The 13945-nt window shown below is 34.2% G+C and overlaps 1 protein-coding gene across 1 annotated transcript; it reads right to left on the bottom strand.

Moving 5' to 3' along the window:
• Positions 1-2710: 2710 nt before the first annotated feature.
• LOC132544607 (UNC93-like protein MFSD11) lies at positions 2711-13918 on the bottom strand. The gene is made up of 14 exons (XM_060208229.1): positions 13814-13918; positions 13009-13073; positions 12496-12603; positions 12222-12301; positions 11467-11563; positions 10753-10935; positions 9144-9178; positions 8539-8604; positions 7587-7712; positions 7243-7423; positions 5464-5527; positions 4306-4377; positions 3993-4163; positions 2711-3542 (listed from the first exon to the last, which is right to left on the bottom strand). Exons 1-13 carry the CDS (start codon positions 13916-13918, stop codon positions 4002-4004), a joined length of 1344 nt encoding a protein of 447 aa, XP_060064212.1. The 3' UTR covers positions 2711-3542; positions 3993-4001.
• Positions 13919-13945: the final 27 nt, after the last annotated feature.

The raw sequence follows: 13945 nt of genomic DNA, 5'->3' as shown, positions 1-13945 counted from the left end.
TAAGATACAGATACAAAGACAATAGTTTTGAAAAATGGAAACAATTATTTCACAGTAAAACTGTAGACAATTACTTCACAGTAAAACTGTAGACAATAACTTCACAGTAAAATTGTAGACAGTTACTTCACAGTACAACTGTAGACAATTATTTCACAGTAAAACTGTAGACAATTACTTAACAGTAAAACTGTAGACAATGACTTCACAGTGCAACTGTAGACAATTATTTCACAGTAAAACTGTAGACAATTACTTCACAGTAAAACTGTAGACAATTATTTCACAGTAAAACTGTAGACAATTACTTCACAGTAAAACTGTAGACAATTACTTCACAGTACAATGTACTTGTAAATCTTAAACCATGAAATAGCTAAGATTTAAAACCTTAAATTCCTTGACCATTTCACCCAATAGATTAATTTCCAAATATGTACCCCTCAAAGAGTCATACATACACAATAATACACAACTTCATTTCATATACACACAGTAATATACATATTCCCAGCAATATACATACATATTTGTTCTCTTATACATACAGTATGTAATACTACCTGTCAAATATGAACTCTTAACAAGCATTTACATTACATTTGCTGCCATTAGAACCAATCAAAACTGAAAAAAACCGAAAGTGTCACCATAGTGCAAAATGGTACTTATATATCTGTTATGTTGATTTGATCTGATATAACAAATTTGAAACAGACATGTCCCACCCATGAAAGTAGGACATTCTAAAATTTTACAGTACATGACCAGTAACTCAAAAAGTTTTACTAAGTACCTAATACATAAGTCTACACAACCAACTAGGGTTTCATATTTGCTCATCATTCATGTACAAAGAGGTACATCATACCACAACTAAAAGCTATCACATGAAATCAGCACATCCTAAGATATAATAAAAGCTGACAAACAACTTAGCATCACCTAATTATGAACCTCTCTGATGCTGTCAGACTTAAAAGAATTTGTGGAGAACATGAGGTTTTTATACAATTACAATTCAAAACAAAATATTGTCATCCCTTCCTTATGATCCATATAAAAATATCACAACACAAGCTGTGGTATTGCAGTGAAAGAAGTACTAGCTGCTATGATATATAACTTTGTATGATCTAGATTAAATGATTTCATCAAAGAATCCAAAATAAAAACAATGTTTGTTCTGGTGTATTCAAATAATGAAATTAAATGGAAGAGGCAGACTGCAGGAAAAATATAACAGAATTTAGAGTGCTCATAATAAAACCATTGCAAATTCATTTAACAAATATTTCAGAATCTGGCTTACAATTCTCCAATATTGTTGGTTTTTGTATATTATCAACCTGGAATAGCTGAATAACTAAACAAAAACTTTATCATGTGCTACATTATATCTGCAGTCAATAGTAAGTCTTTTGGAATAAAGATTAATCAAGATATGTTTACTGACTAGTCATGGGGAAAATAGCATCTCATATACATCAAGTACTTTTAATACTGAATAAATACTTAAGGTCTACCTCTTTTCTAACCCACACAAGATGACAGATGTCCTCTTCTGCTACCTATCACAATGCTTTTCCTTCCAGACACAAAATGGGGCTCAGTTCATGAGAGTGTTGGCCCATGTAACCTTAGGTAAAGAGATCCTCTGGATTGCATGTGATGGGCCTCCCATATGTCCTTCAGTGAGGTAGCTATCCTCTATTAAAAGGAGATCATGCCTCTAAATGGCCCTGGCTGTTCACACAGCGATAAATCCAGCAAATAAAGTACAAAAACCAGAGAAATTGCCCAGATATCTAATACTCTCTTTCATATCAATACCTGTAAAACATAACACTTCTATGGTGAGGAATGACAATCTTCATCCAATTTATCATGCTAATTTACACATCCTGTTTTCTCATCATTTATTTCTTCTACTTTCATTTTTCTCTCTCCATTTTCTCAATTTCCACATAAAAAATATAACAGGTAAGCATGCCAGCATGAAATAATGAATAAAAGGACTACTTATCACAAAACTTACTGCTACCAATAACTAAAAGTTCACACTCCTCAAACTGGTTCAGATTTCTCCATCAATCATAACTTTTGGATTATATTTTTCCATCATCATAATATGAATTAATGATGCACTGACCAAACATGGAACAAAAACCTTTCAGAGACAGAGGCATCGTATCACTTTGTTTCTTTATCACCAATTACACAACAATTTTCATATCAACCTATGAAATATAAAAACATCAAGCATATTAAAAATTACCATTTCTTAAATTTATCTCCCATTAAAATCCCACATGAACACAGCTAATCACTAGGTGAAATTTGTGTTGTTAAAGTGTTTAAATGTGCCCATGAGCACTTTATCAGTAAGAGAAAAAGTGAACTAACAACACATGTTCAGTATGTCAGGTTTGAGTACATGAAACATAAACCAACAAAAGTATATTTGGCAAGAAATATACAAAACACTGCTTCATCTTCAAGCCAGTCAAAAACAATGTACCTGTCCCATATTATCAACTTTTTAACTTGAGGTATATTATTGGTATGTCGTTTATCAGAAACTACATTCATGTACAATAAAAATGACACAGTAATGTGATCTATGAATCCTGTTGGTGAGTGTATAGGGTATAGAGTGTGCCCCGTCTACCTATGTAACTGAATCCTGCTGGTGAGTGTATAGGGTATAGAGAGTGCCCCGTCTACCTATGTAACCCGTGTGGATGGATATTACCTTTCCTGTGTGATAATGAAGGTGAGTGTGACAGATATTAGCTTTTATTGCTTTCTGACACCAATGGCTACATAATTCAAAGCACCTGTACTGAATGAAGAACTTATACAAACATGAGAAATACAGACATTTGTAATAACCATATACAAGTACTGTATCTAAAATAAAAAATTGTGTAGCTGAACCCAAAAAAACAAAACTGGGAAAGAAGCACAATAAAATATATCTCCCTGTCAATCATAAAACTAACATATCAAGCTACAGTAAACTGTCAACATCTGGTAGTCCTGTATGAATGAAATAACATACCACACAAACAAATTTTAATAAAAAATGTATCTAACGCTGCTAGGCCTTAAACAAAATATCCTGGTCATGTGACCAAACTTCCTCCAATCGGTGCAATGTCCTTGAGAAACCATTAATCCTGGTAGTACAATGGCAGTGAGAATACAATACTATCTAAATGACTACATGATTTGATTTGGTAACCACTGACATATAAATTAGTAGTGCTGAACCAATGCAGGTACATCCTTGGACCTGGAATTCTGGTTTTAATTTTAAATCATAAAAACCCACATAAAGATAATTACATACAATACCACCGCTTGTTTTTTAATACTTATATATCACAGTAAAACATCAACTTCTTATGTCAATATATCTATCTTTGTGGTCAAGTCATCACATTATCCTCATCTCTAGCAGAATCTGTCGGTAATATCACATTATCTTCAACTGCAAGGTCCTTGTCAACAGCACAGGTGATATCCTGGCTGTCAACCTGCAAGAGATAGTCATCAGATTTAGTTCAATTAAAATTCAAAATCAAATGCATTAGATGTTGTAATTAAATAACTTACATACACTGACAGACATATTAGAGTGATCAGTCCTATAGTTCATTTTCCAAGCATAATACCCATGATATCCTCAAAATGCATTCATATTATGTTTGGAAACTGAAAATACTGTCATTGTATTAAATGTTTTTTTTAAATATCAAATACCTACCCTGTTCTTTCATTATCTTATTCAATTATGTACATCATTACAGCAGCTAAATAATAAATATCATAACCATCCTCCTTAGAATTTTTGTTTTACCTCTATATTTTTTCGTCCTTCCAAATCCATGCAAGCTAACTTCACTTTTTATTTTGCAAATCTGAAAGCACAGTTGATATTAGCAGTTGCTGTTTACTGATTGTAAATCAGATGAAAGATGACCAACCTTTGATTGTCATCCGATGGACTGGTAGCCAGCCCTGAAGGCCTTAGTGGCACTCCATTCAATCAGACAGAAACACCATGTGCCTAGTGTCCCGAGGATAACCAGGATAAGGAGCTGCCAGTGTAACAACAGGTGAGTACTGTAGTAGAATGACACGGCCGCTGTTACAGACTGTAACAAAAACAAAAGAATTTCAACAGAGGAAGGAAATATTTAGTTCTGTCAGTGGAGTTTCAAAAATACTTACACTGTATACTGTATATCATTGCCTACTGTTAAAGTGCTATCAAATGTTTATGACAGGTTAACATACCTGGACAAACTTGAACAGTGCAAATGCCGGGGAACTGTCTTCTGGAAACATGAACCCTAAGATGGAATATATCTGAAAGCAATACAGCAAAACATTGAAATATAATTATCACATAATTTTTTCTTCCAATCTAAGGGAAAATATAGATAAGAGATTACACTGGTTTACTCACAGAAAGATAGATTCATCTAGTTTGTTACACATTATTTTAAGAGCAGGAAAAATCTGAACATTTTACTGACAAATTTAAAAAAAGAGAAATGTCAAATTCTGTCGTTTATATTCTAAAACCAGGATTCTTCTAAACTAATGACATTTTACTCTTTGATTTGAGGACATTCTCGATCCAATAGGACAATCATAGATGTAGTTTTATTGAAATCAGTAAAGAAATATCATCACCATTTTCCTGAAATATGTCAAGAAAGTGGGTATCACACGACAAAGAAAAACCTATATTGGTATTCTACAGACCAGCAATGGATACTGATGGGTTTATTACTGTATAAATATAAACTCACTACAAGGCATTAAAAACTGCTAGAGCATGTGTCTATTAAAAAGTCACATAAATATCTCCTTTCACTAGTAACTACTGGTAGTTACAAACTTGTAAACAAACAAATATCAAATACTAGTGTTTCTATTTCTTAGTCTGGACAAATTATTACGATAGACATGTACCATTTATTGTTAATATTAGACAACAATAGGCTTCATTATCTACAATAATGATAATATGTAATAATAAACATTATTTATCTTACAACAATTGCAAAGCAAGTTTTTCCAACTTATATTAATCACTCTGAGTAGCCCGGATGTAAGTATGAGAGGCGTCTTATTGTGGGAGGAAACCAGAGTACCCAGGGAAAACTCACGTGGTCGGGCAGGTGACCCCTTACCTTATCACATCCATTCTGGGAATCAAACCCCAGATGGCTAGGTGAAAGGCAAATGCATTACCACTGTCCCACCCGACCCCAAATATTACCTACGATATATATCAGTATCCACTCTATTCATTAGATTACATGCCAGTTCGAAATAAGTATCAGCACTACACCAAGAATGTTCGATAAAGTTTAAGCACGTAGGTTGGAGTCCAAATATTTACTTTTGTAACCTATAACATACAATTAAATGTGAAAACCTTACCTGCGTATTAAAACTACTGTCTCCAAAGCCAAGTAAAAAGGAACACAGAATGGCAACATCTTTACTGAAAAACAGATTTCAAAAGAATAATTAGAACAACAAATCACAATAACTTTTTAAATCTTAATTACTATCTGTCCTATATGTTTACAATTTTATTTAAATGACAGACTAATACAGGAAAAATTAATGAATGTAGTTGTGTAGGGTATATATACCCGGTACATACTAAACAAATGGCTATGCCAAAATGTACCCGCATGTAAATTTTGATTTTTGGCAATAGCAGAAAAAACTGATCATGATATACACTTCAGAAAATGATGCACCAGCAGACAGAAGGAAATTGTATAGACCTGCTCGTTAATATCCGTCTGTGTGCTTATATCATTTTTCTTCATTAACTCATTTGTACACATTCAATAACTATTGATAAAATGTTGAACAAACATCAATTGACCACAAAAAATACCAATAACTTTGTATCTATACTTGGTATAATTTACCTGAATGAAATAATTTGGAATAGCTTACATAGAATGACTTAGGTATGCTGGTGTAGCTTACCTGTACATAAAGGGATTTATGTAGGCTGATACCAGACAGAGGTATAATGGTACAGCTTACCTGGAAGAACCAGGTAGAATGGTACAGTTTACCTGGAAGGACTGGGTAAAATGGTATAGTTTACCTGGAGGGACCAGGTATAATGGTACAGTTTACCTGGAAGGACTGGGTAAAATGGTATAGTTTACCTGGAGGAACCAGGTATAATGGTACAGTTTACCTGGAAAGACTGGGTAAAATGGTATAGTTTACCTGGAAGGACCAGGTAGAATGGTACAGTTTACCTGGAAAGACTGGGTAGAATGGTATAGTTTACCTGGAAGGACCAAGTATAATGGTACAGTTTACCTGGAAAGACTGGGTAGAATGGTGTAGTTTACCTGGAAGGACTGAGTAGAATGGTGTAGTTTACCTAGAAGGACCAGGTAGAATGGTGTAGTTTACCTAGAAAGACTGGGTAGAATGGTGTATTTTACCTGGAAAGACTGGGTAGAATGGTACAGTTTACCTTGAAGGACCAGGTAGAATGGTGTAGTTTACCTGGAAGGAATGAGTAGAATGGTGTAATTTACCTGAAAGGACTGGGTAGAATGGTACAGTTTACCTGGAAGGACCAGGTAGAATGGTACAGTTTACCTGGAAAGACTGGGTAGACTGGTGTAGTTTACCTGGAAGGACTGAGTAGAATGGTGTAGTTTACCTAGAAGGACCAGGTAGAATGGTACAGTTTACCTAGAAAGACTGGGTAGAATGGTGTAGTTTACCTGGAAGGACTGAGTAGAATGGTGTAGTTTACCTGGAAGGAATGAGTAGAATGGTGTAGTTTACCTGGAAGGACTGAGTAGAATGGTGTAGTTTACCTGGAAGGACTGAGTAGAATGGTACAGTTTACCTGGAAGGACCAGGTAGAATAGTACAGTTTACCTGGAAAGACTGGGTAGAATGGTACAGTTTACCTGGAAAGACTGGATAGAATTGTACAGTTTACCTGGAAAGACAGGATAGAATGGTACAGTTTACCTGGAAAGACTGGGTAGAATGGTACAGTTTACCTGGAAAGACTGGGTAGAATGGTACAGTTTACCTGGAAAGACTGGATAGAATGGTACAGTTTACCTGGAAAGACTGGGTAGAATGGTACAGTTTACCTGGAAAGACTGGATAGAATGGTACAGTTTACCTGGAAAGACTTGGTAAAATGGTATACCTTACCTTGATGGACTAAGATATGTTGCTGCAGATTCAGATGAGGTATGATTGAATGTTGAATCACTTGGCATGTTGATGAAGATGAGGAAAAAGCACACCATATGTAAGACATATCCCAGCACCACTATAGGGTCTCGTCCATACTTGTTGGTCCTCTTCCCAAACAGTCCAAACATGGCGCCACCTATTGGATCATCCATGTTCAAAATTGATATTTCAAACAGTACTTCAAATTCAAGCTTTATTATCTAATTTTTCAATCCCTGAATACATTTTTCACAAGTGTAGTTAAAAGTCATCAGTATAAACTGTCACTGCTCCAATACTTCCAATTTAAAACAACTTACCTAAAATTTCTCCTACACCAATAAAGATCCCTGATATTCCAATCAGCCCTTTGGAGTCATCACCAAAATGTGTATTGTTGGAGATACAAAAACCATATACTCCGCTGAAGAATGTCAGTTCTACACCTGTGTGGTAATATAACAAAGTGACTGCTTAATTTATTATGATACTGCAATTAAAACAAGCTGGTCCCCTGATGAGGATTTCATTTGTTCATTAAAGCAAAGGTTACATGACGATGGAGCTTGAATTTTAGCATAACATCCAATTTCTTAATTTACATAAAACAGTGGCAAATACATTAATAAAGATCCAAGTGCTGAGTCATGGATGAAAAATGCTCTTAGAAGGTAAGCTTTATAAACTTATCATTGAAGATTTTATGCAATCTGATTGATGACAGCAGCCATGTAACGTAATATTTGTAGGCATTGACTTATTTGTCCCTGTTGTTTATGTTTATCAATTATCTGTGACCTGATAATGCCTTCAACAGGGAGAAGTTTTTTTTTTCTACTTTGAATGAAATCTTACTTAGCTGTTTTCCGTAATGCAGCTGGTAGTTTTAGTGAGGAGTAGGAAACTGTGACAAGTGTTACTTATTTTTCGACAGTAAAGTTGGAGCTCAATCCGACTGGTGAACTTGAGAAGTTTGAAATAGGTGTTGCATAGGAAAACCATGATTGCACAATCATTTTACAAAATGGCCTCCCTGACTGCCGTATCGAAGTTCTGACAAGGTAATAAAATAACAACACTTTGTTGGCTACCTTTCCTTAACATTCCCACCAATTTTTAGCTCAGTGGCACCATTTGAACTGGCCTGATGAAGACTTCCATCTAGAGGTATAACTATAAGTAATAGGCCAATAAATGACACAGCCATCTCAATAGTGCCATTTGCTGTGAATGAAAAACACTCTTTATCAATAAATATCAGGGATACATTACCTGTATAGGCTATGGCAACGCTCAGCAAACGCATTTCACGGGATTTCATAAGATGAAAAGACCTTTCTGAAAATAGATGCATTACGATGTCATAACCAGACAATATGAAATCAGCCCTGCCTAAGAACGAGTAAAATGTGGTCAATACTAGGAGATGCAAATCAGTTGTTTTTATATCCTTAAATCATTAAAAACTGTTTTGAGATGTACTTTTGTATTTTGTCAAACTAGAGACATACGTCAAAACATCAATAAGAAATCAAATACGCTTTTATCCTGTGTGGTTAAAATCTACTTTCTTGAAGATGTTTTTGGCATTCTGGTTTTTTAACCTATTGCTATGTCAAAAGTTGATTACATATGCAGTTTGTTGTTTTTGTTGGATTCTAATTTGAACCACTTTAAATGTCATTATACTATACCATAACATACACACTATGAATAAACATTTTCTAAATGATATCACTATTTCAACTCATCTACACCTGATCTAGTAGGTACTGGTCATCACCAGATATGGTTTAATGCATTTGATGTTTACTTTGTGTTGAAGTATCAAAACTTTGAATACTGTTTTGTTACTTTCCCTTTTGCGCAATACTTACTAACAGCAGACAATGGACCTTCTGATTGTGTACCACTGAAACACAAATAGAGTGAAAATGACAACAGTTTTAAATATCACTTTTTATATATTTATATAACACTAAAAAAATCCTTATGAAAATTTGTGGTGCATTTTCTTACAACTGTGACAAACTGAAACCACACCTCCTTGACAATTCTAAGTAGAAGTATGCATATATTTAGGGCTGGATCTGTGAGAATCGTCGATATATAATCTTGATTGTGTTATTTTAAGAGATGCACATACTTGCATCTTACATGCTATGTCTCATAGAAAACAGCAGGAGGGTCTGTGTCTCTCAAACAAGAGACCCATAGACCTTAACAGTATAAATACCTATATATGAAAGAGGCCAAATACGTCTAAAATAAACTGGTCAACTATTCTACAGCTTACAAAGAAGACATTTTTGGTTCATGAAAACATTTTTTCAAACTTGAAATCATATTCATACAAGCAACTACACAAATGCCATTACTGTGAACATATTGCTTTGAAAAAGAAATTTTAAGATGTCAACTCATTTGACCCTAGGAACCTTAAACACAGGTCAAGGTCAATTATTTGAGTAAATTGGTAGCCCTTCATCCACTCATGTTAAAGAACTAATATCAACAACCTGGACCTTTTCAATATCGAGAAGAAGTTGTTTGAAGATTTTAACACATTTGACCCTTGTGACCTTTAATAAATGAAAAGGTTGATAACATGAACAAAATTGGTAACCATTCATTCCAGCATGCCACAGGCCCAATATCAGTATCCTAAGCCTTTTGGTTATTGAGAAGAAATCGTTTAAAAGATTTTGACACCTGTGACCTTGAAAAATGGTGAAGGTCAATAATATGAACCAAATTGGTAGCCTTCAATATGAGCACTTTTGGCCTTTTGGTTGTTGACAAGAAGTCTTTTTATAAATTCCTTTACACATTTGTCCCCTGTCACCTTGAAAATGGATCGTCATTCATTTTTACAAAATTGGTAGCTCTTCCTCCCTGCCAATCACAGGCTCAATATCATCACCATGGATCTTTTGTTTATTGCGAAGACATCATATAAACATTTTAACACATTTGACATCTGTAACTTTGAAAGTGGGTCAAAGTCCTTCATTTTTAACAAAACTTGGTAGCCCTTCATCCAAGCATATAACAAGTCCAATGTCAGCACCATTGACATTTTGGATGTTGAGAAAAAGTCATTCAAAGATTCTGACATATATGACATGTGACCTAGAAAGTCAGTCAAGGTCATTCAATTTAACAAAGATGTCATTTGAATGGAAAGTTTATGCATGACGGACAGTACACAGCAACTCACAAAACACAATGGCTATAGGTCATCCTAAAAACCTGGATGTTTAAGCAAATACCATTAAATATCTACATCAATTTCAATGCAAAAGCCTGGATATTTGTCCAATAATGGCAAATGTTTTCATTCAATGTAATATTCCAAATAAACTATCAAAGGTTAAAAGCATGATTATGTCACACTTTTCATACCCAGTAAGCACATACTACATGATAGAGGTAGGATCACGACCACATTTAAGTTTTTACTATTGTATGTTTTATCATGCATACCTGGAGTTCAGATTGATGAGGTTTTCTGCGTCTGTGTTGCGCCTATTACGTAGGGTAAGAAACAGAAGTACGCCAACAAGAGCAGCCCCACTTAAACCAGCAAACAGTTGAAACCTCTCGCTACTGTCAATGTTTTCTCTTCCTTTCAGCACATAGTAACTGTAAATATTTCCTATCAGCAAGCTGTAATAAAGAATAATTACCCCCTATAAGGCTTTACAATATAAATCACAATGTAATTACATGCAAGTCTTTCATTGGTAGGTTAAGAAGTCAAGAAAACCCTACATATATGAAAGAAAAAATCCAATTTTTTTCTACAGAAATAGAGTGGTAATAAACTTAAACTGCCAAGATCAAAGTTGGACACCTCTTGGCCATTTTAATTGTTCTGATCAGTCTCCAAATATTGAAAAGGCAATAGTAGGGACCAAGGAGAATACATAAGTGAAAATGGTAAAGATCTGTAAAGTACTTCTCAAGAAACAACAATAACAAGAATTACTTAAGGGTCTTTGGAGGGTTATATAGATGATCAATGGATGAAAGCAATTTAAACAACTGAGCATCTGTGAAAATATACTCAGTAGTTTCCATCCAAATCAATAAACTTACAGAACTGTTGATTTCATCAAAAACAAGGAATATTGTCTATTTTTGTTGTGTAGTTCGTGAACGTAGTCAAAGCATCCCTGTAGTAGTATATGTACTAACCTGCATTGAAGTAGTGCCCAAAATATTCCACTATTTCGGGAAACTGTATTGGAATCTGAATTAATCGTGAGAAAATTTCCCTGGGCTGTCCATAAAACTAAAATGCAAAATTACAGCAAAATTAATTTCTGAAAACTCAACTTTAATGTACGATTGTAATTGCAATAAAATCCATAACATTTACCCTTGGGAAACTGTCAATGAAACTGGTCAATATGTGCAAAAAATAGAATACATTTAGGTTTTAAAATAAAATATGAAAGTCTGAATTGGGTTTCTTAATCTTAGGAAAGTTTAAATGCAATCTGACAGTATTTCTGAATGAGAAAGATAAGAATTTTTTCAAAGAAAAAATATGGCACAGGTAATGAACACATCTTCAAGTCAGCACTTCGAGAATTCTGTCCATTTTAACATAAGTGTAATTCTTTATATTACATAACATGTGCTTTACACAAAATATATTTATTATTACACAAATCAAATGAAATCTTTAAAAAAGATCAATGATAGTACATTTGTAATATTGGACATTGTATATGTACATTGTACAAAATATGTGATTGGAACTAGTAAGGATTTGATACCTTATATATTGTACCTGTGGTCTGATCTATAGATCTTAACACATTGAATCTGTGACTTGTGATAACCTAAACATTTCATCTTAATCACACCAATTCACTAAATGAGTTATTCTCATTCTATAGCAGGAATAGTTGTCTTCAAATTAGTCTATACTAACTAATACTTACTTGCTGCTCCAAGGCCCACCAAAACAGACCCTGTATACAATGCCCATGTCATCGGCTTCAAGAAGGACAGGATAAACAAACTGTCAACAAAACATGATAGGAAACAGTTTCTCTCAATTTTAAAGGGACAGAGTTCTGATGTCCATCAGCTCCAGGCTAATATCTTTTTCAGTTACCATCCACACACAAGTTTAATTCATAACATACAACATTACAATTAACATTACCATCCTTATCTATTGTGTAAGGAATAAATGTAGGAAGTGGTACTTACAAGTAAAGAATAGCACCCAAAAACATGGTGTACTTTGGACCTACAACACTGACTATGGGAGGAGCAATCCAGTTTGCAGCTGCAAAAACTGCATATATCACACCAAGGCTGTGAAATACAATAACACAATGTACATCATTTGAGACAGATTCATTTCATTATCATAACATAATATTAGCTTAGCAGATAATACTAATAAGTGTGAAATGAACTAACAAAAGTATGAACAATGCATTTGAATATCAGCAATAACTCTAAGGACAATTTAAGAGTAGTAAATCTATTTCTTCACAATATTCAGTTGCAAGTCATTAATATATCTTATCTGCCACTCCAGAGTTTCCAAAAACACAGTTTAGCATTGTTTGTTTCAGTTTAATTTGTCACAATAAATAGATAAGAAAATGGAAATCTATATGGCTAAAAATCTTCATGGCAGAGACCAAAAGCATCCGGACAATGGTAGTAACTTTAGCAAAATATTCAAGGACAATATTAATAGTAGGTTTAAACCTGATAGAACCATCTCCAGTAAATGTTCCATTGGAATCCTCTCGAGCACTCTTCAAAACAGCAGTCTGAAAAAGTAATTGATATAACAACATTCAGAGATGTGGACTTCATTTTCCCAAACACTACACACTATGATACTGAAGTTGTTAATAAAATAACTGATGGAATAGCATTTAAAGATGCTATATAACAAAATAAAATTAAGAGCAGTGGTCACTTTGTATTTGACATAGGAGGAATTTTGACTTCAGTCCTTTTAACACCAGGCAAGTCTCGAAACAATATTTAGAGACCTTTGACCTGTCCAGCTAACCTAAATCTGCTTTTACTATTTCTATGTACACACGTCAAAATTAAAGTTCATCAGCCTAAATGAACATCCTTACATATGTAGTCTGTCAAAATGTCAAACGTCACGTAGAACAAGAGGAAACTGGATAGTTTCAATAGGACATTATGTTTTGTCAGAATTTCAATCCTTTAAAGTGACCTGACTTTAAGCGAAGTCAAGCCAATTTGTACAAAGTTGCACATTCGAGTCAAAATTTCTCAGATGGGGTACTCAATATTTTTAACGTATTGCGTGACATGATTGTGGGGTTTATAACCCAGATACCCATTATAGATGACTGGGATCTTATTTTGCTAATGTAACTTGTATCTTCACAAATTGTGAAACAAGTTTTACACGTCGAAAAAGGGGCGATTTGACTATCTCATGTAAACATTGGTGCATTTTAAGGTGTTCGTTTATCTCAATTGGTTATGAATATAATAACTGCAGACGCATCAAAGTCACACTTACTTCTGACATTCCAGCTGTCTGAAACGCTGTAAATAGAAACATGAATGCAAATCCTACAAGTATTATATTAACCAGCCTAACATCGTATACACCTTCTTCCGCCATCTTGTTCAAAATAAAAGTGTCACATGA

The sequence above is a fragment of the Ylistrum balloti genome, unplaced genomic scaffold, assembly GCF_031769215.1.
Source record: "Ylistrum balloti isolate Yb309-2 unplaced genomic scaffold, AGI_CSIRO_Ybal_v1 Utg369802, whole genome shotgun sequence".
NCBI classification, from domain to species: Eukaryota; Metazoa; Mollusca; class Bivalvia; order Pectinida; family Pectinidae; genus Ylistrum; species Ylistrum balloti.
Note: the sequence above shows the minus strand (reverse complement) of the source record. Positions and strands in the feature narration are given on the sequence as shown.

Coding starts and splice junctions, on each gene's coding strand:
- LOC132544607 (XM_060208229.1), bottom strand. CDS start 13,918: ATGGCGGAAGAAGGTGTATACGATGTTAGGCTGGTTAATATAATACTT. Junction 5,528..7,242: donor ACATATCTTAGTCCATCAAG/GTAAGGTATACC, acceptor TCTGTTTTTCAG/TAAAGATGTTGCCATTCTGT. Junction 4,164..4,305: donor CACTGTTCAAGTTTGTCCAG/GTATGTTAACCT, acceptor TTTTTGTTACAG/TCTGTAACAGCGGCCGTGTC.